The sequence below is a fragment of the Bombus vancouverensis genome, chromosome 1 (genome assembly GCF_051014615.1).
Source record: "Bombus vancouverensis nearcticus chromosome 1, iyBomVanc1_principal, whole genome shotgun sequence".
Classification (NCBI taxonomy): domain Eukaryota; kingdom Metazoa; phylum Arthropoda; class Insecta; order Hymenoptera; family Apidae; genus Bombus; species Bombus vancouverensis.
In genome coordinates this window covers 11,262,869-11,290,340 of record NC_134911.1, presented here as the reverse complement: position 1 = coordinate 11,290,340, position 27,472 = coordinate 11,262,869, and the positions used below count along the sequence as shown (strand labels likewise).

The 27,472-nt window shown below is 33.6% G+C and overlaps 5 protein-coding genes and 2 long non-coding RNA genes across 9 annotated transcripts; 3 read left to right on the top strand and 4 right to left on the bottom strand.

Moving 5' to 3' along the window:
• The first annotated feature begins 130 nt into the window (after positions 1–130).
• Positions 131–15,280, top strand: ACXD (Adenylyl cyclase X D). 3 transcript variants are annotated; one of them, XM_033327531.2, is made up of 21 exons: positions 131–319; positions 2,623–3,377; positions 7,539–7,673; positions 8,274–8,494; positions 9,164–9,320; positions 9,589–9,738; positions 9,811–9,932; positions 10,014–10,261; positions 10,349–10,698; positions 10,871–11,151; positions 11,236–11,412; positions 11,488–11,668; positions 11,751–11,834; positions 11,913–12,011; positions 12,115–12,258; positions 12,347–12,442; positions 12,527–12,650; positions 12,726–12,935; positions 13,014–13,194; positions 13,267–13,402; positions 13,477–15,280. In XM_033327531.2, exons 2-21 carry the CDS (start codon positions 3,270–3,272, stop codon positions 13,639–13,641), a joined length of 3,369 nt encoding a protein of 1,122 aa, XP_033183422.1. In that variant the 5' UTR covers positions 131–319; positions 2,623–3,269; the 3' UTR covers positions 13,642–15,280. The 3 variants fall into 3 exon arrangements, with proteins under 3 accessions (XP_033183422.1, XP_076475319.1, XP_033183423.1); XM_076619204.1 differs by lacking the exon at positions 131–319 and adding an exon at positions 2,439–2,529; XM_033327532.2 differs by lacking the exons at positions 131–319; positions 2,623–3,377 and adding an exon at positions 5,971–6,266.
• Positions 323–2,099, bottom strand: LOC143302817 (uncharacterized). Its single transcript, XR_013058623.1, has 2 exons — positions 1,010–2,099; positions 323–708 (listed from the first exon to the last, which is right to left on the bottom strand). It is a non-coding gene; the product is annotated as an uncharacterized LOC143302817 (long non-coding RNA).
• A 661-nt stretch (positions 15,281–15,941) lies between the features above and the next one.
• Syx7 (syntaxin 7) lies at positions 15,942–19,586 on the top strand. The gene is made up of 6 exons (XM_033327553.2): positions 15,942–16,373; positions 16,961–17,085; positions 17,151–17,220; positions 17,292–17,466; positions 18,149–18,361; positions 18,435–19,586. The coding sequence occupies exons 2-6, from the start codon at positions 16,977–16,979 to the stop codon at positions 18,681–18,683; spliced, it is 816 nt and encodes a 271-aa protein (XP_033183444.1). The 5' UTR covers positions 15,942–16,373; positions 16,961–16,976; the 3' UTR covers positions 18,684–19,586.
• LOC143302816 (uncharacterized) lies at positions 19,570–20,244 on the bottom strand. Its single transcript, XR_013058622.1, has 2 exons — positions 20,155–20,244; positions 19,570–20,051 (listed from the first exon to the last, which is right to left on the bottom strand). It is a non-coding gene; the product is annotated as an uncharacterized LOC143302816 (long non-coding RNA).
• On the top strand, positions 20,213–21,326 carry LOC117153473 (uncharacterized protein CG1161). Its single transcript, XM_033327559.2, has 5 exons — positions 20,213–20,416; positions 20,488–20,606; positions 20,715–20,829; positions 20,890–21,030; positions 21,124–21,326. Exons 1-5 carry the CDS (start codon positions 20,357–20,359, stop codon positions 21,271–21,273), a joined length of 585 nt encoding a protein of 194 aa, XP_033183450.1. The 5' UTR covers positions 20,213–20,356; the 3' UTR covers positions 21,274–21,326.
• A 259-nt stretch (positions 21,327–21,585) lies between these two features.
• Positions 21,586–23,036, bottom strand: LOC143302813 (ADP,ATP carrier protein-like). Its single transcript, XM_076619229.1, has 4 exons — positions 22,739–23,036; positions 22,416–22,674; positions 22,128–22,359; positions 21,586–22,065 (listed from the first exon to the last, which is right to left on the bottom strand). The coding sequence occupies exons 1-4, from the start codon at positions 22,890–22,892 to the stop codon at positions 21,781–21,783; spliced, it is 930 nt and encodes a 309-aa protein (XP_076475344.1). The 5' UTR covers positions 22,893–23,036; the 3' UTR covers positions 21,586–21,780.
• A 139-nt stretch (positions 23,037–23,175) lies between these two features.
• Flo1 (flotillin-1) lies at positions 23,176–27,455 on the bottom strand. Its single transcript, XM_033327542.2, has 10 exons — positions 26,949–27,455; positions 26,554–26,629; positions 26,320–26,410; positions 26,084–26,227; positions 25,868–25,987; positions 25,080–25,295; positions 24,798–24,985; positions 24,526–24,736; positions 24,275–24,439; positions 23,176–24,199 (listed from the first exon to the last, which is right to left on the bottom strand). The coding sequence occupies exons 1-10, from the start codon at positions 26,998–27,000 to the stop codon at positions 24,182–24,184; spliced, it is 1,281 nt and encodes a 426-aa protein (XP_033183433.1). The 5' UTR covers positions 27,001–27,455; the 3' UTR covers positions 23,176–24,181.
• Positions 27,456–27,472: the final 17 nt, after the last annotated feature.

Below are 27,472 nucleotides of genomic sequence, written 5' to 3'. Positions count from 1 at the left end.
CTTGATGCTGGTTTGTGTCCTTGGGTTCTCCATCATGACTCGAATCGAAAAGGAGTCGTAGGTGTACGACCCATGTCCGTGGCCCGACTGTGTACCTGCCGAGCTTACCATGCTTCATGGAGATATCGCTAGTGGAAAGTTTCGTCAGACGAAAGTGGTTTATTGCGCGCGGCGGCTCAACGCGGTTAAATCGTGTGATCCATCGATGAATTGTCCGAGCAACGTGTCTAAATAGTGGAAACGTGTACATCGTCTGCTACTATACTGGATAGTTTGGCGGAAATTAGAATCATAGGGAGATATCGTTCTAATAATATTGGTAAGTAATCATCGATCATATTAATTTTATTACTTGTTACTTAAATATAAAAGAAAAGCTGTCATAATACTCTAGTAGTTATTCTGAAGGTCCGTGTATGTTCAAATTATTTATCTATTTTTATCTAATTTATTAGGGATGTAGAATATTTCGTTGGATGTATTGCTGCCATACTTGATTATCGTGCACACTTCTTTCTTTCATTATGCATCTTATGTACGGAGCTTTATATTCTATTTTGCACATCATATTGGTGTAAATATTTACACATGAATAAAGGATCTTCAACAATGCAGTTTCACCGGTTATCGATGCTCGATCCTCTTGAATTGCAGGATGAACAAACGAACTGATTATCTTCACGGATGGTGTCGTAACAGCTTTTTATCCTGTCATAAAATTACAAAGACACCGTTCTTTTTTTAACACTGTAATTACAGACTGAAATCAATAGCATGACTCAGTCGATTGCTCGATTATCCGGCTAATAATCTAACAATAGTCGATGTTTCTGGCAAAAGTATGATCGATGAAAGATCACAGTCTACACGATCACTAACTTCGCTATTTCGCAATTATTATGCAGATTCCATTCGAAAAGGAGGATTAGGTAGCTATGTTTATAAATCATTGTAAAAAATATATTTGTACACAATATTTTATGTTAGATTATATGTATTTGGTGATTACCTGTATAGAATACTGGAGCTCTTTAAGCATCGAATTCTTACCCACTGATGAAGTCATTTGAGCCAATAATTTCCTAGCTGTCTTGAACGGTATAATAATCGATTCGTTCCTTCGTGGTTTATTTGTTAGTGCGGAAAACATCCTGCTTGACTAACAAGCTAATTGTATCCTTTCTTCTACCGTCATTTATTTAATGAATCGATTGGATTTGGTCGTTGAAACGACTCGAAGGGCTACGTGAAGCGTCCACGGCTTCGCTCACATGCGAAGGAACGAGAGCAGGATGTAATTAAGACACGACGATTAAAAGACGTCTGACGGTCTGACTTGTTGTAGACGCGGTGGGAGGTCGTCGAGTTTTTGAATCAGCATGCATGATTTGCAATTCTTCGCACGTATATGAGTAGATCTGTTGTATCTGCACTTGGAGACTTTTGTACGAGTCTGGACATTAATTATTATCGTTTTAATACTTTAAGTATCGTTTGACGCTCCATAACTGCTGTTTCTATCAAGTATGCTACATAGTTTGTATTAATCAATTAACAATTAATAATTAATCAATATTCCCAAGTGTAAATTTTTATTAGAGATTTAGAGGCTGAATATTTTCAATTGTAGTTGAAAGTTTTAATATATTTCAAAGTATTATGATATTTTAAATATTCTTATGGCTGGTATTTTTAGTGTCTTCATTCATTTCTTTGCAGTCTCGAAAATCACAAATTTATTAGTCAAGGTTATATATACATATTCTGTATTTACCTTTGCAAGTAGTTTAAAATAAGACTGTGTCATTTCTTAAACGACTCGATGCAAATTAAAATATGCGTATTCACAGTTCTCGGTAGAAATTTAACTCATAGATGCATGTATTATTTCCGGCAGCAAGGAATACTCAAGCGTGAGGTAACAAACGCAATGACCGAACTGTTGCTTGCAAATATCATTTTCGCGCCAATAAGTATATACTAATACGAGATGAATCGATTCTATCTATACATTTACTGTTAAATAATTTTTTTTTTCTTTCTGCAGATTGACGAATATTACAATAGATTTAAGATTATCAGTGAAGCTGTTGAAGAGTAGTTTTAAAATGTCGTTGGAGTAGGGAAATTATGCATTACACGATAGAAGAAAATAAACATAAAACTTCGCATCAGTTGCGTACCTCTGTACAAAACCTGCGTCACAATCAGGTGATCAAGTTCTCAGTATATATGTATACCAGGAGACTACCTGATTATCGACCGAGGATCGAGATCAATCAAGGATAAATGATAATATGGAACGAGTCTCGATGAAACGAGCTCGATAAAATTTCGAAAGGATCTTTCATCCTTCCTAATCACGAGTCGCTTCTAATGAAGATGCATCGAGCGTGAATCTGACAGAGAAAGTTGCCTATCACGATAATGGATACCATTAAAGCAAACACATGTCTATGTTACTCTTCTCAATCTTTCTTGCGTTTAATTCACGTGCACTCTACGTTTACGCTTATTTAAAATAGCACTGTATGATCCATGATATTTCACTAACGATCTCTTTGTTAAACGACCTTACATTCTTACAGAGACACTCACACGAATCTATCATTTTATTTTCAGTGGTGAACGATCGCCGGACAAGCACATGTGAATTATAAACGACGAACGTAGGAGGTTTCGCGGAATCGAAAGGAACCCGACTAACGAATCCGACGAACATCGGTCGTGCGGCTTAAAAGGACAAACCGGCGGAATGAAATCACGAGCGTGATCTCGGACAACGGGCAAGTGGCTTTATCGCTTTGGCAGCGAGGCATCACGTGCTCGTATGCGCCTCTGAAAGGCTGAAAGCTCGGAAAAGCGTGACCACGCGTTCGTTAAACGTCCACGGAGTCGAAGAGGGAAATGTTATAGACAGAGAAGGGAAGCCAGCGTTTAGAGTGGCCCATTTCCCTTATCACGATAAAACGACATAACCGTATAACGCGGTAGTACTTTAGAGGCGACACGAATAGCACGATAGAACACGAAGCACACGGCCAGTGAGCCGAGAGTCGATTCAGGGTGAGTCATTTTCACATACGATCAGTCGGATCGTGGATTGTAGCCGCGATGGATCGAACAACTGTGTGGTCGTTGTTGTCGTTGTCGTTGTCGTCGTTGTCGTTGCCCTTGTCGTCGCCGTCGTCCTGGTCATCGTCGTCGATTGTGTCTCTTTGATTGGCAGAAAAGAAGGAACAGGACTCGAGAACAATCTCTCGAGAAAAATGGACGTGGGTCTGGTCACTCGTGCATCCTTGAATTCTCTGCACATGGGCGATGGCCGAATCGTCTCCCCGAATAGCCTCGACGAGTGGACCTGCTCCAGTTTGCGAGTGAGTGCAACAATTGTTTGCTGATCGTGATCGTGACCGGTAACGTTCAAACGTCGCAAGAAATATCGAATATCCTAGAACGAAAACAACTCCGTCTAACTCTTTCATCTCCGAATACAAATATTTTCTCCCAAATCGAAGATAAGACAAAAATCAGCTGTTTTGAAACGGTTATCTATTTAGTCGTAACATGTGCAAATGTGCATTGTCTGTATATTGGTAATTAGCTTGAAGACGATAGCACAAAATCGTGGAGTGACATAATATTCCTCCTAGTTTTCTAGTAATTTAAAATATTTATGTCTACCACTTGGAACGAAAGGGTTAAACGCGTTGTTTACTCTGCGATTAAGCATTTCACTGCATAATAAGCGAGCGATCCTAATTAGAATTATAAATGAATTCTTTTTTATCAGAAAAGGAATACATACACGTATTTAATCATACGTTTCAATCATATATTTCAATTACGATGGTAGTATCATATATATCAGTGTGTGAAGCTGATACGCGCATGAATTAAACCGAGTAAAGTTACTCGCGAGCTTCATTAGAATTCAACGGATGGATATTAAAGTCCCGTGGAAGGACATTTCTAGAAAATTCTATTAATTTCATTCGCGTCTGAAAAATGTTTGTGAAATATCGTTTCGTAGTCGCTGATGATTATATTCGCGATATAAACGAGATAATTAGAGAGCAACGAATTTAATCTAATGTATTTTCACGTAATAGCATTCGGCTCGAAGTCGATATATGTACTTCGACCAAAAGATAATCCGTCTTATTTCCGTATCATTCTAGTCATAAGTAAACATTTCCGCCTGCTTAGCCGTGTTTCATACATTTTGCAAAACATTTCCGACGCGTACGATAATTGAATTATAAGGATGACATTAGGATGAAAGGAGAAGGCCACGGAAGCATTAGTGAATGCGAAAAATCACTATCTAGTAATGTCGCCAAGATTTCCGTGAAATTGCGACTGACTATCGTTGGCTTTATCTATTGAAGACGGGTCTCGATAACTTTTCAACTGCATGCAATCGCTAACGCTAAAAATTAAAGAGTAGTCCGATGTTATATCATGTTTTTTCTCATTCTATCGATTACAAGGAAAAGTTGGATTTTTTCATGGCGAACGATCGTTCGAACAGTTTATTTGTTACAATATCATCGAGCTTATATCAACAACTGCCTTTGATAATCGCAATAGAGAAAAATTTATTCAATCTGGATCACGTCCTTCGTGGTAATTCAATGATGCGAGGAAGCGTTTGATATCGAAGTGTTGCGAGTTTCCAAACTGACGCCATTTTCCTGGCAATCATTAAAACATTTCCTCGTTGAATGATATAGGAATATCAAAGATGATATCATTTTTCGTTATCTATCTTCGTCTTCGTATCCTTCAAATAGAAAAACTATTTCATTTCCCGTCAATCTAGAAGATATATGTAAGTACATACATCTATCATATATTAAGGAATTTAGTTCATAAACAAGTACACGATTATCTTTTCTAGGCGGTCTTATATTCTTGCTAACTTCCAAAACAGTTTACGATGGTCGCGTTATCGACGAGCAACGTTATCGAAAGTTCTAATCTCGCTGCCACTGGAATGCTAAATATTTTCTGATCTCTCCAATCCCTTCACGCAATATCGATTATATCTAAGATTTATGTCTAGTATTGTCTAGTATATTATATTTTGTGCCCAAAAATGAAACTTGGAATCACAACGACTCCCATACTGGAACACTGTTTTTATTTGGAAATTTTTTCAGAAATGATTCTTAATTCACTTAGTACTTCCTGTTAACTTACGCGAAATACCAATTACAGAAACTTCAATTGATTTACAGACTGAAATGTTCTCTTAAGATACTATTGAAATAATTCTAAGAACAACTAACGATATACTGAATCTTTGTTAATTTATGATAATCCTAGAAACGATTATTTACTTTTTAACTTCACTTTTAATTTCATTTTTAATTTAACTTTTCTATTAAGCAAAGATATATTATATAAGCCGCTAAAAATTTAATTGAACAAAGAAAACACAAAACAAAAATACTACAAAAGAATAGCAAAACTTCAGTTTTCTCAGATGTGTCAAAATAATAAACAGCACATTGTGATTAAGGATAGCAATAGGTATATTCGCTAAAATCCTCACAAACATATTGCCTATATCGACTATATATATACTGCTAACTCACAATCAATTTAGATACTGTGATCGAGAAACGGAGACAGCAATGTTATGACGATTACACACAAGGAGAATAGGGACAGAGAAAAAGGTGGTCGGGCCCGAGAGATTGAAGATCAATATTCGCCGGACCGGACGAAAGGTTCGCGGGATACGAAAACGCACGCGCGAAATGTAGACGGGAACTCGTTCGTTTCCCGGTGGAGAGAGCCTCGAGAGTTTCGCCTGGCATCGTCGCTTTCCTGCGGCAGGAAACCGTGAAAAGGAGACCCACGCCGTATCGTGCGGAGGCGCGGCTGCGCTCCGCGATACCCGCTACGATTTTTATCGTGCTTTACGAGCCGCATAATTCACGTCAGCTACCGTGATTTTACATCAGACAGCCGGTGACTGTCGGAGATACGCGCACGTTGGTAACGCCGAGTTTTTTGACTCTTCCATCAATGAAATTGTGGCTACTGTGGCTATTGTGGTTTCCGTTCGATATCGAATAATAGTTATTCTTCATAAAAGGATATATACTATTTAATCGTGTCGCGTGAAACCACTATTTATATATAGCAAGTTCTTGGAATATAAAATTACAAGTTTGAGAAAGTTTAGAATCGATTTAAGATACTGTCCTGTTTGATAAAACGAAAGGAAGAGGAAGTACCATTTTGACAGAAAGGTGTGATTTTATATAGTGACTTATTTTAAAGATGGTTAATCAAATTCCGATAGTTTATTATTTATCTTTAGTATCTTTAGTTTGTAATATCGTTACTTGTGTTTGCTATAGATTTTTAAACACCTTTTTAAGTTAATATCTCGCGATGCTGTGTTTCTTCTGTGACGCAGTTACATGTGATTCCATATCGGTCCGAGCGTAGGTAACATCGAAGGATCTTTCTTGTATTTTTCCAGGACTGGAATTTTACTGTGGTCTCTCTTCATTTGTGTCTCAATGTATGTTTACTAAGAGAATAAGAATCGTGTGAGATTTCCATTACTGGTCTTCACTAAATGATATGTAATTGCGTATAGGTACATATATAAAAGTCACGTTCTTCGAAAGATCTATGTGGCAAACACGTGTGATTCTAATTGTAAGATTTATGTGTTGAATGCTATACTCATCTGCGTAAAAAGTGTCGCTGCTACTAATGTACTTTAACTGGTTTTATATTAGAACAATATAAAACGAGTTTTCCTTAAAATCGATAATCTCCTCGATCTTAAGTATTTTTCTTTCTTTTGCCGTGTATTTGCTCGTTCATTGTAAATACACAGACGAGTCTCATTTTATACAAACACCTGACAGGAATGGAACATTTGCAGCCGTTCGAATACTTACTAATTATCGTTCCCGCTTCTTCTATCTCTGCACATTTACTTTGGTTTTTTGATCGTTATTGTTAATAACTTTAATTAGTCGAATTCTAAGGAACTTCAATTTCTGAGTCATTGGGAAGCTAACGAGGCAATCATGTGCTATATCAGGCGTTAAATTTAAATGATCGCGGGTGAAAGTCGATGGAATGCATTGCAAAATGTATATCGCGTACTTGCAGCTATTTCAGTTATTAATCATTATTTTTAACTTAAATGTAATATACTCTCTTTTACAAACGATGCTTTTTAAAGAATGTTTCATGCTTTCTTTTGGACAAATCATAATTTTTGCTATCAAGTTTTATTTCTATAATAATGTTAGAAAATTAATCAGATCGCTATCGATAAAATATCGTCTTATCAATAATGATGTACCTTGTTTTTTAAATTTCGACGATGCATAGTTTTATCATCAATTTTTATTATAAAAACGTTAGAAAATTAATTAGATAATTATTGATAAAATATCGTTGCGTTGACGGTGATAATGATTAGCTTATTTAGAAAGCTCAAACAATCGTTCGGCCACACACCGAATACATAATCTGATGTGAGCTTTCACTTTCAGAAACAGTTCAAATACAAGGGCCTAGAGAAGCTATTCACGGTTTACCAAAGGAGGATTCAGTATGGTTATCTGTCGCTCTTCGTACTCTTGCAATTGGCCCTCGGAATCACGTATTGTTTGATTCTGGTTACAATGGTAAGTGAGAAACAGAATATGAAACAATAGGGCGCTCCGTTTCGAAGCTACGTATCCAGTTGTTATCGAGGAACCGCACTACACTATGAAGAATATATCCTATTAATTAAAACTTCCCCTTTCGTCTTTAATTAGATTATCGCGATACAAATTATTTCAAATAATGATTAAAATCTTCTACAAACAATTGATTCTAGTATCTGTAAAATATCTTACTTATTAAAACATAATGTTGATAGAAAAACAACGATACTTAATTTTCCATATATTACTCATTTTTCATACTAAAAAAAAGAAGGCGTACTAAAAACTGCAACTTATCCGACTTAGATTTTCCTCTAAATTCCATCAATAGCATTGCAAATATCGTGCAATTACAATTACTTCTGTATACTCAGGTCACAATTGTAGTTCTTAGTGAATCGATAATCTTCATTGGTAAGGAGTGGCCAGTTTTATTCCTAATAATAGTCACGCACGGGATACATTCAAATTACGTAGAAATTAATCGGTAAAGCTAAAAGTACAGTTGGGCTTTAAGTATTTAGAGAGCGAGAGAGACAAAAGAAGAGACACTAAATTTACTCTACTTTTTCGTAGGTCAGCATAGAGAATTGTGTGCCGGATGTGGTGATCTGCAGTCTGGTGAGCGCGCTACTATGCCCGCTAATCGCAATCTCGTTCAGGTCGAAAATTATCGCTAGGAACACCTATTTACCGGTCATGTTGTCCTGCTTGATCGTAGTGCTACTGGTAGTCGGTGACTTGGCCGTTCCCTTGTACTACACCCTCCTCTATAACGACGACATACCACCGATAAGGTAACGCCGATAAGAAAACGGGGAAGTTCCCGGCTAATCATGACAAGGCCACCGTTTAATTATTATTCGCAACCTTCGGTTTTCTCATTGGTACAGTCGGCTTTCTGTAACTCGTACTTTGGATTTACTTCCTCAAAACTGTTAGTATGTATAATAATTGCGAAAGATCGACAAAATTGATGTTAATCTCATTGCGCGAAACATTTTGTAAGAGGTTCCATGAGATAATTCCCTAGGCGGTCGTATCCTCGTTTATCTTTAAATTATCGGTAAATCGTAATGATTTTTTGTGTTAAAAATAGATGTTCCAGAACAGATAAGAAAGCTTGGCTAGTATCATAAATTGTTATCTTTTCATTATTCCACCCAGGTCGAGTTAATGAAGTCGCTGGCGTTATATCTTGATACCTTGCATCGTTTATTTCTTGCCCTCCGTTTTTTTTAGTTCTAATTTGTTTCTTTTATTGTTGTACGTATCCGTTTGAGGATTTGAGAATGAATATAATTAGTAATCGATACCAGGATTAAGCTAATGTGCAATTCTCATTAGCAGATTCCATTTAGCGATCAGTTAATTGCGTTTTACCTTTGCTGCTAATGAATGCACAACCATGAACTTTTATATACGTTTCGTCTATATACATGTGATCGTGTTTGTTTTTTTTGCAGACCTGCGTACGCGACTCACGCGCTCCTGGCGTGTTACGTTTTCCTGCCTCTTACGGAGAATCTACACGCTTTCGTACTCGGGATCACGGCTACCATATGTTACCTAGCCACTCTCTTGTTAATCACTTACAGAAACACATTCGATTATAGCACAAAGGTAAAAATATCATACGTTTGCTGCTTATTGACGTCGGATCGTTAAAAACTGTATAAATGTATCTTCAAATAGCAGACTGTTCGGAATGATTAAATAATGAGCTGACAGAGTGAATTTGTCATTTTGAAAGATAGGTCTTGGTATCTTTCACAGAACAACAGTTAAAATCAAAGTATAAAGAGCTACATTTTTTAAAATTATTTTATTCTCTTGAGTTATCAAAAAATTTTCTATTGCAATATTTTAATTTGATTTATAAATATTTCAGATCGTTACAGACACTATATACTTTGCTTGCGTAAATGGTCTTGGATTGTACTTCAGATTTATGAATGAAATTGTTATCAGACGATCGTTCCTAGATCACCGCAAGTGTGTGGAATCGACACTGCGGTTGAATTATGAGAAAGATCAGGAAGTATGTTTCTATAAACGAGTTTCTTAGAACATGATTAAGTATTTTCTCATAAAAACGAATAACAATTTTCAGGAGCAACTTACGCGGAGTATATTGCCTCAACATATTGCTGCAAAGATAAAGAAAGATTTTAGGGACATTTTTAGATTTATAGAAGAACATAAAAAACCTCCTCCCAAAGGACGTCCTCACAAGTATGTTTATTCCATAATAAGTAAATATCTTTTATCGCAAAGACTTCAAACTTGCAACAAGTATTATTCATTGGTTTTTAGTGATTTATGCGTCGAAACGCACAACAACGTAAGCATTTTATATGCTGACGTGGTGAATTTTTCCGGACTAACCGTGACATTGCCCGTACGAAAATTAGTAGAGACATTGAACGATTTGTTCGGTAGTTTTGATGAGGCTTCCGAAAGGCATAATGTTCTACGTATCAAATTCTTAGGTGACTGTTACTATTGCGTAAGCGGAGTACCAACTCCGAATTCTCAGCATGCAAAAAACTGCGTAGATTTAGGTAAATTATTTATTTTAAAATATGTATATTCTTATCCATTCTTATCACTTTCACTTCTTAGAAATTTAATAAAGCTTAATTAATTAGGCCTTGATATGATAAAGATCATCAAAGATGTGAGAGCAAAAGTACGTCGCGAGAGCGGTGTGGATGTAAATATGAGAATAGGAGTTCACTCGGGCAACATAATATCGGGAATCCTGGGTAACAACAAGTGGCAGTATGATGTCTGGTCACGCGACGTCGTTATAGCTAACAAAATGGAGCAAACAGGAAAACCCGGAAAGGTTCATGTTACACAGCAAACATTAGACCTCGTGAACGCTAACGAATATGATTGTGTTCCTGTGGAGTCCTTGAATGACGAGGTTCTCAAGAAATACGGAATTCGAAGTTACTTGATAACACCTTCGACTCCAGACCCTCCGTCTACGCAGGTGCGTATTTCCCAGTGGCGTAGGAAGCCCGTGGTAAGCGAATGTGAATGAAAAATTTGTTTACACTTAACAACGTTCGAACAAATTCCTACGCCACTGACAATATCTTCTTAATCGTTGAACGAACTTCCGTCGAGGGTTTCGCATCGTTGACAGGCGAACCATGTTGCAGAACAGCGAGAACACCTTGACAGTCATGCCTCCAAGCACCCCTCCGGTGTCCAACAAGCATTACGTGAGATTCTACGTACGAAGCAGCGTTACTAACGCTGCCTCAAGAAGCAGTAGACGGCTTACTGCTACTATAAATAATCACGTTGATATGTTCGCCGGCTCTTGCAGACGACGTACACACTTTATGGACTCCTGTTTGCGAGATTATCATCTGATGCTCAAAGCCGCAGATGCGGAGATGGAGAATGCTATTAAGAAAATGCCTCTCACCAAGTGGAAGTAAATACTCGATTTCTGATTCATTCAGCAACTCTGACGCGTTCTATATAAAGTTGAAGATGAATTTTTTTGATGATTTTCTAGGCAATGGTGCAAGTGGGAAGAGATGAATCCAATATTTTTAACATTTCAACAATGGAATTGGGAGATACCGTTTCTGAAAGAACCAGACCCACTGTTCAAATTTTATATCGGTTCCGCTGTTTTCGTTCTGATTTTTATGGGACTCATTTACCTGGTGCCTACATTTTCTCTTTCTAAGTACGTTTTCCTTGCAAGAATATTTATTATTAATACGAATAAGATTGAGAACGTTTTCAACACTCTAATTTATAGGTGGCATTTGAGCACAACGATTAGTTACGCGACAGCGATATTATTTCTGATTGCTTTACTGCCGATAGCTTGGATGCACTTCGCGTGGAACCGATATAAGGACCCACATGATGAACATGAAGGACATATACCGCATCCTCGCAATAAATTATTGTGTTTTCTATATCAAACTAGCATAAAGGTTAATATTCTTGTATATCTCATCTCTCATGTGATTTTTATAGTATTGAGTATTATATTATATTTTTTACACTATACTGTAGGTTGTTTGGAGTGCATTCCTCAGGACAGTACTATACTTGGTAATAACGATAATGCTAGCAACGTGCGCCATGTTTGACATGATTGTAGGTTGACAGTATAAATATATACTATGTTAAACATTAGATTATTAATTAAAGTATTCAATTGTTATATAATTTTAGTTTGAATGCAAAAATGTGAATGAGCTTGCAAGTAATAATATAACATCCAGCGTGTTGGATCCTGATGGTACGAAACTTGATTGTGTGGCTACACCTTGGGTAAGATTGTTTAGTAGGTACTTGTATGCTGTAGATTCTCTATTAGCTTAACTTTCCAGAACACCAAACAATGTTTTTAATTTCATTCAACGACTATTTCTAGCAAATGACGCAAACTTGCTCTTTGGCAATTCTGACAAGCTTTCTGTTTTTGAGACTCCACTATATCCTAAAGTTAGTAATAGGCATCATAATAGTGATATTTTATTCGTGGAATGTTTGGGTGTATCGTTCAAATTTGTTTCAGGTAATTCTAATCAGAGTTTTTTTAATTTGTTAAGGTATTTGTAAGTGAATTAGTGGCAGGTCTTTTTTATTTGCAATTTTTTTCACAGTCAGGCGAAAGATGGAATCCATATTTAGAACCAAGACTGGCTCACATTTTAAGCATAGTTTTCCTTGCCTTTTCGTTGCATCTCATAGATCGTCAGGTGAGCGTATTTAAATTGACAAGAGCATTATTTCTTCAATAATACACTGCTCGTATATATTAACTCGAGTAAAAATTTATTCAGGCAGAATATCTGAGCAGATTGGACTACTTATGGAAACGTCAATTGACCAAGGAACAAGATGAAGCATTCCATACGAGGAACGCTAATAAACTTCTACTCCGTAATATTTTACCAGAACATGTTGGTATGTTAATTCTTAAGTAATATGAAAATGCAATCAATTACGATCGTAATTATATCACGTGTAAATTTTATGTAGCGGAGTTCTATTTGAACATGAACAGAACAGAAGAAAACGAGCCCTATCACGAAGCTCATAATAACGTGGCCGTCATGTTTGCTTCATTAACGGATGTATCCATTGATGGAAGTAATACTCTGGCAGATCTAAATGAGATCATATGTGAATTTGACAAATTATTATTTGAGCCATGCTACGTTTGTCGAATTGAAAAAATCAAAATTGCTGGTAAATGAATAGAACGAAAACAAGAATTTTTAAAACGCGTTGTAAAGACACAATGGAAGAACGTTACGATTGTCTTAGGTACCACCTATATGGCAGCTTGTGGATTAGAAGCCGGTCGACGAGATTCGATGCGTAGCACAGTAAGCGAGGAAAATTTCAATGACAATGTGGTAAAAGTTATGGCTCAGTTCGCAGCCGAGATGATGGCAGTACTAGATAAATTGAAGAGGAAATCTTTTTACACGTCGAAACCTTATAGGTACATATTTATGTCTGTATAAATCTGTATTCATTTATCTGAATTGTTTATGAAAATAAAATATTTTTTCAGACTAAGAATTGGAATATCACATGGCGAAGTAACAGCAGGAGTAGTAGGCGCTCAAAAGCCATTGTATGATATCTGGGGTGATGCTGTGAACATGGCATCGAGAATGGATACAACAGGTGTTCCAGGAAAAATACAGGTTCGATTAAAACTAAATTTTAGCTTAAAGAAGTATATTTTTTTATTCGATTTGGATAACGATCATTTACATAGGTTACGGCAGAGACTGCGGCTGTTCTTGAACAGCAAGATGTTAAGTGTCACCTTCGAGGAGAAACGTATGTCAAACCGAAAGGATTCGTTACAACATACTTTGTTGGTATCGACGATAACCGACAACTTCAAAGAGCGGATTCTATCGAGGAGACTAGTCTGTGATCGAAACGCTCTGATCAATTATTGTGGTCATAATGTGAAAAGTGAGATATTAGGTATCTAAGTGAACATATAGAGACACAAGAGAAAAACCAAAGAAAATTTAAAAGACCAAAGAATCGAGGGAAAAGAACGCAATCAATGGCTGCGTCACTATGTGGAATACCTCAAATTATTCAATCGATTACACGTGTGAAGTATGTTTGCAATTATATGCCATAAGGCCGATTATCGACAAAATGATATATGCATCATTATTACAAATCGAAGATGATAATTTTAATAGCATTTTTTTACATAGAGAAATTGAAAATGATTTTACATGATCATTATATATGTAAAAACAGCTTTATACATAATAGTATACATTTGAAATATCTTCTATTAGCGTTTTCCAATTTGTAAACAAATTCATTTACGTGAAAGATGTTTTACGTGAAAATCTATTAACGCTATACTTTATTTCATTCGGCCATTTGAATATTCATATTGTAAATAAGTAAAATAATTTTCAAATGGTGATCTTGGAAAACGCTATCCTAAACAATGCACAACCCATTGAAAGTATGAAGGTCTTGTAATTGATGATAAAAATATTTTCAAGAGTGACTCTTTGCAAATGACAATTCGAAAGATAATCAAAAGGACAAGAATATAACATTTTATTTATATTGATGCATGCGAATGATAATGATGTTCTTTAGCTGTATGTTAAATGTACATACAATGCTCCGCATCTGATTAACAAAAAGGTAGCTAGTTTGAAATATTTATTGACATAGGTTTTTCCAGGGTCATGACAATGGGCGAATGTTTTGAAAATTGATGTACTTATAAACGTATTTTCACGATGTTCACTGTAAAGCTAAAAACATTTCATAATATCAAAGATGTTCATAAGTTTCAAAACTCAGCCTTGAAATACCTGGACAGCTTTAAGTTCTATTTCATTTATGTCGAACACTAAATTTTCGTTTAAATACGATCATGCGATGATATCACAACCTCATTATTAATTTGTTTCCAGGCATAGTTTAAATATTTTGTGAAAATTCTTAATAAGTAATTAAACAAATCAGGGTGGAATTTTAATTATATAAAGGTTATTGCTTTTTAGCGACTAAGCAAAATGATTAATAGAAATATAAAGTCGCCTCGCAAATCGCGAATCTAAACACATAAGAGATTCGTGTTTAATGAATAAGTAAAAATAATTCTTGTCACGTAATATCAATGGATTTTTACAATAATGCCTACGAACTATGCCCAAATCATTATGTTCGCTTTACGAATCGTTCCAGTAGAACAGATACGGCAATTTTTTAAATATATCATTTCTTCCTTAATTTATGAACCACACATTTTATAAACTGAGCTCCCCATCCTGGTTATAAGTAGAACTATGAATTTATTTTTCTATCGACTATATTATTAGCGTGACAAACGCTGCTTTCTTTCTTTGTAAATATTTTTGTATATATTTTTTAAATATTAAAAATAACGACCAATGTGATTGAAATAAAGTATTTATTACTACATACACAAGGTGCAAACGTAATTTATAAACAAACAAACGTAAAAGAGCATTATAACAGATATCTATATATACAATCCAATAAAACTCTTAATATTTAACTCTTTATATCTCTATTGTATTATAGTTTTCCCTCATATAAGTTTTTAATCTCGTGATATCTTACCTCGTTCTATTGTTCTTTTTTCTTCGTTTATTATTTTTTTATAGTCATACATATTCTTAGTTTTTTAACACTATAGTTTTCTATTTCTGTCGGAACGAGATCTTGAGATAAAGAATATTACCCATAGCAACAGTATAATTAGGAGATATTTTTATTAAAACGGAAATTACTAATTATCAACTGTATAAAAAGTTTTTCATTTCAATACAAAGAATATTAAAGAGATCATGCATCTATTTTATTAAATCAATTTCTTTGATACCAACCCTTAATATTCTTACATTTTTATATAGCAGTTTTTAAGATTTTCTTACGGTTACGAGGACAGTCTTCCACAGTAGGATCGGACTATAGATATTTATGAAATTAAATTTTAATTAACTTATAGTAACAATATCTTTTAATAATTATTAATAAGTTCTAATTAGTAGAAAAAGTAATTCTTCCATCCATAAAAGGGTTAAAAAGCATAGTAGTAATAACATACGTTTTACACGATTCATTAATTACATGCATGCATGTTTTATGAATTTTTCCTTTATATATATTAAAATAATTCGCCAATTTTTCAGCAAATGGCTACGGTGGTTTCACATACGTAATGGCCTTGTTTTTTCGATCGGGAGTGACGTTTATTTATCTCGATACAATTCGTGTGCAGAACTACGTGTACACCGTGACAGATGGTGACACTGACGACTATATTCATTCAGACTTGGCTTAGGGTTTATCGATTTACTCGAAGTTTTAGAGCTTCGCATAGTGAACTTGGTTTATTTCGAGCAACAACAAAAAGGTCGATGCGTGTGAAGTCTTTTTATTAGAGAAATCGTTAATTTTTCGATGGTAACCGTATGAGTCATCTTGAAAACAGATCATACTTGCTGGTCATTTTGTTGACAACAGTGGAATAAGATAGACAGATAACAATTCTTTACCATTTTTGACGTTTGAACTGTCATCGTATCATCTGTGATTTTCTACAAAATTTGGAGTTCTCTGATTCACGCGCCGAAAAACTGGACAGGAGAATAAGTAATCATAATCTTTTTTATCCCGAAGGATATTACCTTCAAATCGAATCCTGTGTGCCTCTAGAGTAAATTACGAAAGTGATTTTTTATTGCGAATGATTATCTTAATGCGTTAATCAATGAGGATATAACCTCTAAGAAGGAGGTTACTGTCACACATAAAGAATAATTAAAGATTGCTTGTAGAAAACGTTGTAAGTGCCAAGAAACAAGTTTTTCAAGAGAGAAAAATAAGTTATGCATTAATGTAGTCCAAATTCTTGAAAGAGAAAAGTATATCCATAGAAAACCCTGTATGTGCCACCTCTTAATTGTAAAGAAAACTCAATGTTCCATTCACTTACATAGGTGGCATGAACAAAAGCCAAAATACAATTAATTAATGTTTATTGACGCTTATATTTTCTTCTATAGTGGCGGCACTATGACATCATCCTCTAGCATTATTAGTAACTATTTAGAAAGGAAAAGTACACTTGAATTCTATATTACAGTATTCAAAATTAAAATTATTCAATCTTGGCACCTATAGTGTTTTCTACAAGTACTGTTCAATTGCATTTTAATATATTTCTAATCTTGTTTAAGTAATATAAAAGTCAACATGGATATTGGCTTTTCGTCATACCACAATGGTGGACCCGCAAGGGAACAAGATTTTGGCAGATTATCGCAGACAATTGGAACGTCAATTTTGAAGATATCTCAAAATGGTAAATATATGAACTTTCTTTGTTGAAAGATATATTCAATATTCATTTTGATTTCTGTTTGACAGTATCTTCCATGCAAAAGATGGTTAATCAATTGGGTAGCTCTACAGACTCTCAAGAGCTACGGAATCAATTGTAAGTTGTTATCAAGAAGTGTTAATCAATTGCATTCTATGAATGCATATTTTATATAATGTATTTTTTAGGCATCAAATACAACATTATACACAACAGCTGGCAAAAGATACTAGTGTGCATCTTAGAGACTTGGCTATATTGGCTAATAATTCAGGATCTACCAGTCCTGGTGAACAGAGACAGCGTAAAATGCAAAGGGAACGTTTGCAAGATGAATTTACAAGTGCATTAAATTCTTTCCAAGTATGTTTACTTTGTTATTTTACCGTGTATATTCATTTACATTATTAGGAAACACAATAGAGGAACATTATGATATAGCGAAGCATCATGTATTTCTAATTTGTTTTATTCAGCAAATTTCCTTAGCAGGGTGGCCTGTAGCCCACATACCACATGTGGCAGTGGCACACGTTCGTGAAAATTTGTTTGTTAGAAATCGGTCATGATAGTTTTCATGATAGATAGCAAAGTATTATACAATTATATCCCAAAGGGTCTTCTAGGATTTAGATGCTCGTTACCGAGCATAACGGTTCTTGGTACTTCTTAGTGCTATGACCCTGTTGCCAAGCCACTATGTAATGGTCACCAACTCCTTCACCCCTGCTTCAAGGACAGATCACACTACGGACGGTCACGGATCACACACGACGGATGGTCATTTATCTATCACTCATAGCAACTCATACTCATAGTCATAATCTTTCGTTAGTTAGTCTTCATTATCATTCATAGTTACTCACTTTAGTTAGTTAGCAGTTATAGTTGTTTGTTGAAATACATGATTTTTAGTCTCCAACATGGAGTGTTCTTTCGAATCGTTTTATATTAGTCGGCATATCACGCGCAAAATTCAATGAACTCCGAACGACTCACAAAGATCAACCGCGGGGAATAAGTATGTATAAATTAACTCTTTTAGGCAGTGCAAAGGCTTGCAGCCTCTAAAGAGAAGGAAATGGTTAGAAAAGCAAAAGCAAGTGCAGGTATTACTCCATTTGGAGAGAAGAAACAAGAGACATTAATAGAGTTACAAGATAGCAGAACTCAGAAGCAAATACAGCAACAGCAGTTAAAAGAGGAACAAAACTTACGAATGTTGGAAGAACAAGAAGCAAGTATAAAACAGTTGGAGGTACATTTCTTTACTTTAATGATATGTTATGAATTTTCTGAGCCGATACTATAATGATTTATTTATTTTGCAGGATAATATTAGTGACATCAATCAAATTTTCAAAGATCTTGGTGCTTTAGTATATGATCAAAGAGAAGTCATTGATTCTATAGAGGCTTCTGTTGAAAGAACAGAAGTATCTGTCCATGAAGCTTCTTCACATGTAAGACAAGCAACTATGTATAAAAATAAACTGCGCAAGAAAAAATGCATACTCGTTCTTATTGGAGCAGTCGTGCTGTCTATATTAATCGGAATCATTGCTTGGCAAAGCTCTTAAAGTATTTGATGGTACAAAATGACGGTAAAAGACATAGCTGCACTGCATCTTAATTGCAAGGTACCATACTTGGTGTATTTTCTGAAAAATCTCCTGATTTAATTAAAGTCGCTTTACGAATATGAGGGAAGAGTAGTACTATCAATCAATGGAAGTGAACGTAATGGAAAAAACTTGCATCGTACTATATCTTACTAATAACATTCTTATAATTGTGATAATAAATGGTGCAAGATCTATTTTACGAATAAGATGTGCAACGGCAAGTCTAAGACTGCCCAGTCCATTTGTACGTTTCATTACTCAATGTGTAATATTAGTGCATAAATATATATATAAAAAAGAAAAATATATAAATATATACGTATATACGTATATAGGTCTATTCATGATATAGTTGTGATCAATAATTTCACATTATTTTATGGATTATAATATGTGAATATAGAGATTCATTTTGAACGATGCCAGCCTGCATTTTAAAAACTGAATCTCGCGTGAATTGTATGAATCGGTAAAGAGTGAATGTATCGGTATAATCATCATATAGTATGCAAATTGCGAACATACAACAGAGATTGTTCTTATTTCATTAAGATTAACAAAACATTAAGTAAACATTAAGATAAAAAAAAAATCAATGCGGATATTATGAAACAGCAGAGTATATGAATGAAAAATCAATGTAAGCTAATTGTATTATATTTAAGAATGTTGATTTATTTTAGCCAAAATGTAATAAATCATGTAAAATGAAGTACATATATCAAATTTGAACAAAATGATTTATTATTACTGAATTTAACAATTATTAAATTATTTTAAGACAAATTTTTACTTTGTTTTATATTTGATTAATGTAATATTAAAAGTATATATTAAATCATCTTATGTATTAAAAAATTTACTTTAATCTTCAGTCTATCATTTTATACATATTACAATACATGTGTAAGATTTACGATGATTCCCGCGTGCTAAGAGGAATACCAAACAAGGCTTCGCGCTGCACAAATAGATAATGCTGTTATAACGAGTTCATTAAATGCCAATAAGATTAGTGATAGAAGTTCGCAAATAGTACGCGAGTACTATAGTAGTTAGTCTTGTACAAAAGAATAATTTATAATGTCGAAAGAAATCATAACATTAATTATGCTGTTTAATGATTATTCATAACAAAAGGAAAAGCATGTGTTGCGAATATCAAGTTTCGAGGCAGAAGAAGGAAGAACAAAGGACGTCGTTGATAGGCGCAATGCTTTTGTGAAAAAGCGTTTATTCTTGGCACCGTTCAAGCGTCTGCTTGTGCCTGCCATGTCATGGTACTGGTGAGTTCTGGGAGTTGGCGCCAGCGGCAGGACGCCCCTATGTAAAAAATATTAATTGAAATAAAATGCGTGTCATATCGTTTCATATCGAAATGTGATGCGACTCATCGATTGTGTGTACATATGTACTTAATACTTACTTTACTACTTACATATACATGTATATGTACATGCTACCTATGTAAGTATTCACCAGTTATATCCGTGTCGTTCAACGGTTTACGTCTATGTTCACGCAATATGGAAGTGCATTAATTGTTTTGTTTGACATTTGCGCTTCTAAATTAAATATATCGAAATAATAAAAAAGAACGCGTACCAGACAGAAGTTTTAAAAATATAATGTTGAAGCACATTTTTGGTGTAACTACGATTGTATTAATATGTTTGTCAGGATCTGAGGTTAGGTTATTAACATAGAAAATAGCAAAATCTAATTGTCATGATACATAATCCCTACAAACGAATTACAGGCGCAATATGATGATAAACGGTGCAAATGCATTTGTCCTAGTCTTCCATCCGTTATAAATACAACACAATCGTCGTCAGAACGAAAAACATATATTATAAATGTTCCACCTTCTGAATGGTAATTGAAATTCCTAATACTTAATTAAGAAGCTTAATCCCATATATGTAACATGCATAAGTTATCAATGTTATTTTTATGTAACTTTATGTAAATTTTAATCTGCAGTAAATGTGAAAATGTTGTATTATCAAAAGTGGGAGATCAGTTGAAAGGTAAAGAAGAAATTTTTTGTTCACGATGTGATTGTAAATATGAAAACAGGAATACTACCATTATTAAAGTAAGTCTTTTTACTATTTCTCATTTAGTAGAAAGTTTATAAAGTAATTTGTCTTTTCAGATAGTAGTGATACTTGTTATTTGGGTTATATCTCTGTTAGTAATTTATATGTTATTTTTGATTTGCCTGGATCCATTGTTAAATAAAAGAATTCATAAAGCTTCAACAAATATTGGCTATCATGAACACAATAATGAAGATGTAAGTTAATATGGTTTATTATATACATTAAAGTCTAAAATATCAGATGTTTATTTTGATATGTTATGATTATTTAAACCATCTTTGTTTTAGGATGATTCCTCAACAGCTCCTGGAACATTTCATGCCATGGGCGAAAGAGGTAATGTTTTAAATCGTGTCGGTCATCAACAAGATAAATGGAAACGTCAAGTTCGTGAACAGAGACGTAACATTTACGATCGGCATACTATGCTTAATTAAAGTGTACAATTCTGTTTATAGAAGGAATTAAATATAATAAATAACAATACAAAGGCTGTGACATTTATTTGATGGCATTTACAGTTCTGTATATGTAATTTTTTCAGAGTATCTTACATATAAATATGTTTAATTCCTTATATGAAATGATAAAAGTAAACAATTGAGATATTTGTAAATGCTAACAAATCTGATTATGGATGCTATATTGATATTACGTCAAATACATAACTAATGATTTCTAAATTCTTTGAGTAGTGTATCAAACAGTAAAGTATTAAAGTGTGTTATTTCTATTGGTAAGTGTATATATATTTTTATGAAATATTTATTTAAAAATAAATTGAACTATTTTACAGCCTGATATTCATGAATTGTTACATAAATAATTTTAGTACATTACTTTCCATAGCATGAGTAATACTCAATTTGTAGAAAATCAATACAATTTTACTTGTTTAGATCAATTCACAATCATTCAAAATTTGAATATGAAATTATTTAACATTATTTGGACACTGCAGACGAGTCTTTATCACGTAATACATCTTCAAAAATGTTTTTGAGTGTATCATACAATGTTAAAACTAATGCTCCACCAGTACCTCTGAGAATATTTGACAGTGAACCTTTAAAAAAAGCACCAACACCTTCTGCCTTGGCTGTTTTGATCCAACAATCTAATGTATTTTTATACATGATTTCTCTTTTACTACGTCCTGATTGCATCATCATACGTCTTCTAACTGTATCAAAAGGGTATGACATAACTCCAGCCACTGTTGTTACTACCTGTAAATAATATTACATTTGAAAGTTTGAAAATAATCTTAAAGTAATAAAAAATGACTTACTTGCGCAATTAAAAAGGTAATATGTAGGGGAGTATTTTTTGGATCAGGAAGCATGTTTTTTGTCGTATCATAAAGACCGAAATAAGTAGCTCTATAAATAATAATTCCTTGAACGCTTACATTAAACCCTCGATATAAACCAATAAGGCCATCTGTCTTGAAAATTTTTACTATACAGTCACCCAGACCTTTGAATTCCCTTTTATCTCCTTGTCCAATATCTGCAGCCAATCTGCAAAGTATATCATTATTACATTATCGAGAGCTACATAAAGGTAAATGTATTACCTTGTACGTGCAAAATCAAGTGGATACACAAATAAAAGAGATGTTGCTCCAGCAGCTCCACCAGAAGCCAAATTTCCAGCAAACTGTCTCCAAAATGCATCTTTTGGAACACCTTCCAAGAATATAGCTTTGAATTTGTCTTTAAATGCAAAATTTAAAGCTTGAGTTGGGAAATATCTAATTACATTAGCTAAATTTCCTCTCCAAAAACTAAGAAATCCAGTTTCTTTCGGTATACGTATAAATGCATCCATCATTCCTAATAAAATGAAAATTATGGTAAACCATAAAAATATTATTTTATTTTGTATTGAGAAACATACCTTTGTACCGATCTTCTGGTCTTATTTGTTTTGAAGTATGTTGAACTTGGAGTAATAATTTTACCCTTTCTAATGGTGCTACTGCAGTTTTTGATACAGCTGCAGATATCCCACCAGCTAAAAAATCTATTATAAATGACTTGTATGCATCCATATTATAAATTTTTTAAGACATGTCTTTAGAGATAAATTTCAGTTTACAAAGATAAAATTAGTTGAAATTAGGGATCATAATGGTAACACAATTTCATAGATTAAATGATTTTATGTTTATTTCGACATAAAACATATCTTCATTATATTGAAACTATTATAAATAAATATTAACCCACATATGTCATGAGCTTTTTTACAATGGTTTAGTTTGTAACTTCTATTGTTTTTTGTTTTTGTTTTTGACTTATAGCAATGGGATGGGCAAATTAATACACAGGAAATTTGGTTTTAACGTTTAATCGCTTTACATAAAATTGAATCTTCTTCTCATTAATTTAAGGCGTTAAATTGGTCATACAAATTTTGTCATCAAAGCTCTCAAACACGTTTCAAGAACTATATATGACTATCATTCTTCTTCGTACAAAGAGTTTTAGATCACAGTAAATTCTAGCTAAAATTGGCGCAAAATATATTAATGCATCTTTAAAGGAAAATAAGAAGTATAACTAAACATTAAGTAAAGATATTTAAATTTCAGGGACTAGATATAGTTACTTAACATCAAACCACATTGAACAAGTGTTAAATATTAGCACTTCCAGTTCTAAAATGCTCATACCCATTAATTACATTAATACTACTGAAAGGTATGTATAGCATATTTAGAGGAATGTTCTGGCACATAGTGGCAAAGTTATATATGTATGGACAAAACTGGACCATCTTTGGTCAATATGAAATTCGAAAAGATATATTTGTATTTGCTTCTTTTCTCTCCTAAGTGCATAAAAGACTAATTAGAAATATAATAAACATAGAAATTTGGTACAACTTTAACTTATTTCGTCAAATAAAAATAAAAATTGTACTATCCATTGAGTTTCCAATATCCATTAAATAAAACACACATTCACTGCCTGTATAACTTAGGCATTTATTGCTATCTATTGTATATCGTTCAAGTAATGAGATACGGATGTTGTGCGAATATATTCACAATTTATAATCTATTTTTAAAAATGTATACCATTTTGAATATATTTCCTTGTAAAATATTCATTCACAATTGGTATTAATAGAAAGTGATTTGTTATCTTCAATTAACTGGCAGTGAAAGTACCGAACGTTTTATCCAACGAAATGTCACTAAAGTTAAAACTTATAATTTGGCTCTAATATGCAACAGCATATTAAAATAAACGTGTATATCAAAGACTCGTTTAATACTTAATAATACGAGTATGAATGTGGTCAGGAAGTATTAAAAACTCTTATACCATTCGATTAAGCCGCATGAACAGACTGAAAAAGAATTATAATTATGATTTCTTTTATCAGTATATTTCAAATACGATTATTTTCCATGATTAGGCATACCTTTGCAATATCCACGCCTGTTAAATTTTTAACCAAATCCGGTACACGCGTTACTATATTAAACACTTCTTCAGTTAGCTTTTCTGCTCCAATAGTTCCACTTCCACTAGAAACCATTGTTATCTTTTTGGCTTGTGACAAAGGTGCTGCAACTTCAGCGGCAACCTATGAAATATAAGGTGTAAGAGGCGTTTACATTACTTAGTTAAAAAAAATCTTTGAAATTAAGATACAAATTCTTTTTCAATTACCTTTGGAAGAGTATCTAACATCATGTCTATCATAGCAGCACTCTTGTATTCATTCCATGCAGCTGCTTTCTTTGCCATTTGTTCCGCTTCTGCTTTAGCCTTTGCTTCAATGGCAAAGGCTTCTGCTTCACCACGAATTTTGATGGCTTCTGCTTCGGCTTCAGCTTCCATTACTAAACGCAGTTTATTAGCTTCAGCCATTTTTTCTAATCTGTGAATATATAATATTTATTAACACTTATTTATCAATTTTCTAAAGTCACTCAACTTACCTATATTTTTCTGCATCAGCTGGGCGTCGTACAGTTGCATCCAATTCTCGTTCACGTCTCATCATTTCTTGTTCTTGTACTGCAATTTCTTGTCCACGTTCAACCACTTTTATTTGCATTTGTTCTTCCATAATCCTTTGCTTAGTTTTTGCAGCTTGCAATTCAAATGCCATCTCTGCTTCTGCTTTCTATAATTAAGATATAAATCAATGTGCTATTCATAGAAACAATGACAAAGATAAAAAGAAAGAACAAAAGAAAAACGAAGATAAGAAAACCTACTTTGGTTTGCACTTCAACGTCATATGCGGCTTTCTTTAATTCAAAATCACGCTGCGCTTTAGCAATCTCGGTATCATTAAGAAAACGAGCAGCCATTCTTTGTTCTTCAGCGATGGCTTCGCGAATTTGAGCATCTCTACGAGCTTCTGCTTCACCGATTCTCGCATCACGTTTCACCTCAGCTGTTCTTGCCATACCAAGAGCTTTCAGGTATCCCTATAAATGATCGATAAACATTTAATATGATATGATTAATAACATTGTATTTTCATTACGAATTTTATGTAATAACATTCATTTTAGCAATTACTTTGAATTCAACCTGAATTAAAGGCAGCATACAATAAGAATATCACACATATTTGAAACACAGAAATTTGCAAATGTGTATAGAATATATGTGCTACCACTGAAGCAAGCACTTGAGATATGCTCTAGTTCCCTCTTATTTGAATATTAATGATCTGTACTAATATTCTTTGAACAGCAGTGCAGTAGCATTATATGTAGTGATAAAACAAAATTTGAACGTACCTTTGCCCCCTGCAAGTAGCAAAACAAAAATGTATTCAATTTACAATGTACAAGAATTGGACTACATTAACTCATATTAATAAGAAATTACTTATAAATATTGCACAATTGCACTTAAAGGGGGACTTTTCATATCAAAAAGACTTTATACATTTTATAATATTCAATTGTTTTGTAATTTTTGCATAAAAGTTGTTCCTGAATTCGTTAATAAGAATCAAATGTTGTTTAGTAGGAAGAAAAAATTAACTTACTTCTTCATCTCGAATATCTTTTAAAGTATAGGACACAACAGTAATGCCCATATTGACTAGATCACTGCTTGCTACTTCAAAAACCTCCTTGCTGAATTTTTTACGATCCTTGTATATTTCCTATTTCGTAGAAATAAAAGAAATTAAATGGAATTAATATTTATTTTTATTTAACAACTTAACTAAAAAATTTTAATGTAATGGTATGTATTATACCTCTACAGTCATGCTTCCCATTATGGCCCGTTGATGTCCTTCTAATGTTACAAGTGCAATATTATGAATTTCTTCTTCAGTTTTCCCAAGAAACTGTTCACATGCTGTGGATAACATTTCCTCATTTTGGCCTTGTATCTTGACCTTTGAACAAATACATAGACATTTGGTAAATAAATAGTCATTTATTTATGACATTTATATGTAAATATTTCAATTATATTAGAAATTAATACCTGTGCAATTCCTGTTACAGATATTGGTACACCTTGACATGTATACACAGTTGGACTTTCTACTTGTAAAGTCATAGTATTCAATGAAATTCTAAAAAATACAAATTTCAATTACAATAGAACTGTTATCAAATATTTATTACATCATTTCTTTATATACAATACAAAAACCAAAATTCAACTATATATAATTTTGAGCTTTAATTTCGTTATTCAATAAGTGTAACAACTTACTTTTGTACTTGTTGGACAATAGGCCAAACAAATACTCGACCACCAGGTACTAGTAGAGGCTTGCTGTAGCAACATCCTTAAAAATAAATTAGTGAAGACAAATTTTAATGTATTATATGATCTTCTTTTTATATTGGTATTATTATATTATAGTATAAAATAAAATACATTTAAAGAGAAAATATACAATTAAATCATATAGTAAAATAACTTAGAATCAACCAGACAGAATTAATGGAAAATAATGAATCTATATACCACTTAATTAATTTTTCTACTTTATTACGAACTAAATTTTCCAAATCAGTTAATTGACAAAGTGCTCCTCCTATGTCGGCTTAATAAGACGTACTGAAACCGAATAATTTGCAATAGAAATCGGTTGATATAATTACCTGATACTACAAGAGCCTCGTTTGGGCCACAAGTAACGAATCCACAACTCATAGTCGCGGGTGTAAAGAAAAACAATAGTTACAGCAAGTTTAAAGGGATTGAAATTCGGTATAATCCCTCTACAGTCAATTGACGTCGCTACGATGTCGTCATTCTGTGAGATCGTATTGGAGCTTATGCCGAGTTTACAATACACGTCACAGCTACACGCTCGCTATTAAGCTTTTATACCTAATAAAGTTCTGTATCGTATTTTAAAGTATTAATCCATTTACATCCGTAAGCAGAATATTCCGCGCATGACGATCGTCTCCTATCACTGAGCACGGATTATTCTGCAAGCCGCGATTTTCTTTTATCACCAGTCCCGAAATATTCCGCGTATGACACCGTTCGCATCTTGCTGTTAATGTACGAGCATTTGAGCTATTTTCGTTGCGTTCTTAACAAATTTTACTTTTGTTATTATTGTGTAGATCTTTTTAACTGCCGTTAAGAGTAAATAGTGTCAATCTAAATCCAA

Coding starts and splice junctions, on each gene's coding strand:
- ACXD (XM_033327531.2), top strand. CDS start 3,270: ATGGACGTGGGTCTGGTCACTCGTGCATCCTTGAATTCTCTGCACATG. Junction 11,669..11,750: donor TATATCAAACTAGCATAAAG/GTTAATATTCTT, acceptor ACTATACTGTAG/GTTGTTTGGAGTGCATTCCT. Junction 13,403..13,476: donor GTGTTCCAGGAAAAATACAG/GTTCGATTAAAA, acceptor TCATTTACATAG/GTTACGGCAGAGACTGCGGC.
- Syx7 (XM_033327553.2), top strand. CDS start 16,977: ATGGATATTGGCTTTTCGTCATACCACAATGGTGGACCCGCAAGGGAA. Junction 17,086..17,150: donor TTTGAAGATATCTCAAAATG/GTAAATATATGA, acceptor TCTGTTTGACAG/TATCTTCCATGCAAAAGATG. Junction 17,221..17,291: donor CAAGAGCTACGGAATCAATT/GTAAGTTGTTAT, acceptor TGTATTTTTTAG/GCATCAAATACAACATTATA.
- LOC117153473 (XM_033327559.2), top strand. CDS start 20,357: ATGTTGAAGCACATTTTTGGTGTAACTACGATTGTATTAATATGTTTG. Junction 20,830..20,889: donor GGAATACTACCATTATTAAA/GTAAGTCTTTTT, acceptor TTGTCTTTTCAG/ATAGTAGTGATACTTGTTAT. Junction 21,031..21,123: donor ATGAACACAATAATGAAGAT/GTAAGTTAATAT, acceptor TCTTTGTTTTAG/GATGATTCCTCAACAGCTCC.
- LOC143302813 (XM_076619229.1), bottom strand. CDS start 22,892: ATGGATGCATACAAGTCATTTATAATAGATTTTTTAGCTGGTGGGATA. Junction 22,675..22,738: donor ACCAGAAGATCGGTACAAAG/GTATGTTTCTCA, acceptor TCATTTTATTAG/GAATGATGGATGCATTTATA. Junction 22,360..22,415: donor CTTGATTTTGCACGTACAAG/GTAATACATTTA, acceptor TATACTTTGCAG/ATTGGCTGCAGATATTGGAC.
- Flo1 (XM_033327542.2), bottom strand. CDS start 27,000: ATGAGTTGTGGATTCGTTACTTGTGGCCCAAACGAGGCTCTTGTAGTA. Junction 26,228..26,319: donor CTGTAACAGGAATTGCACAG/GTATTAATTTCT, acceptor ATTTGTTCAAAG/GTCAAGATACAAGGCCAAAA. Junction 24,737..24,797: donor GCTGATGCAGAAAAATATAG/GTAAGTTGAGTG, acceptor ATATATTCACAG/ATTAGAAAAAATGGCTGAAG.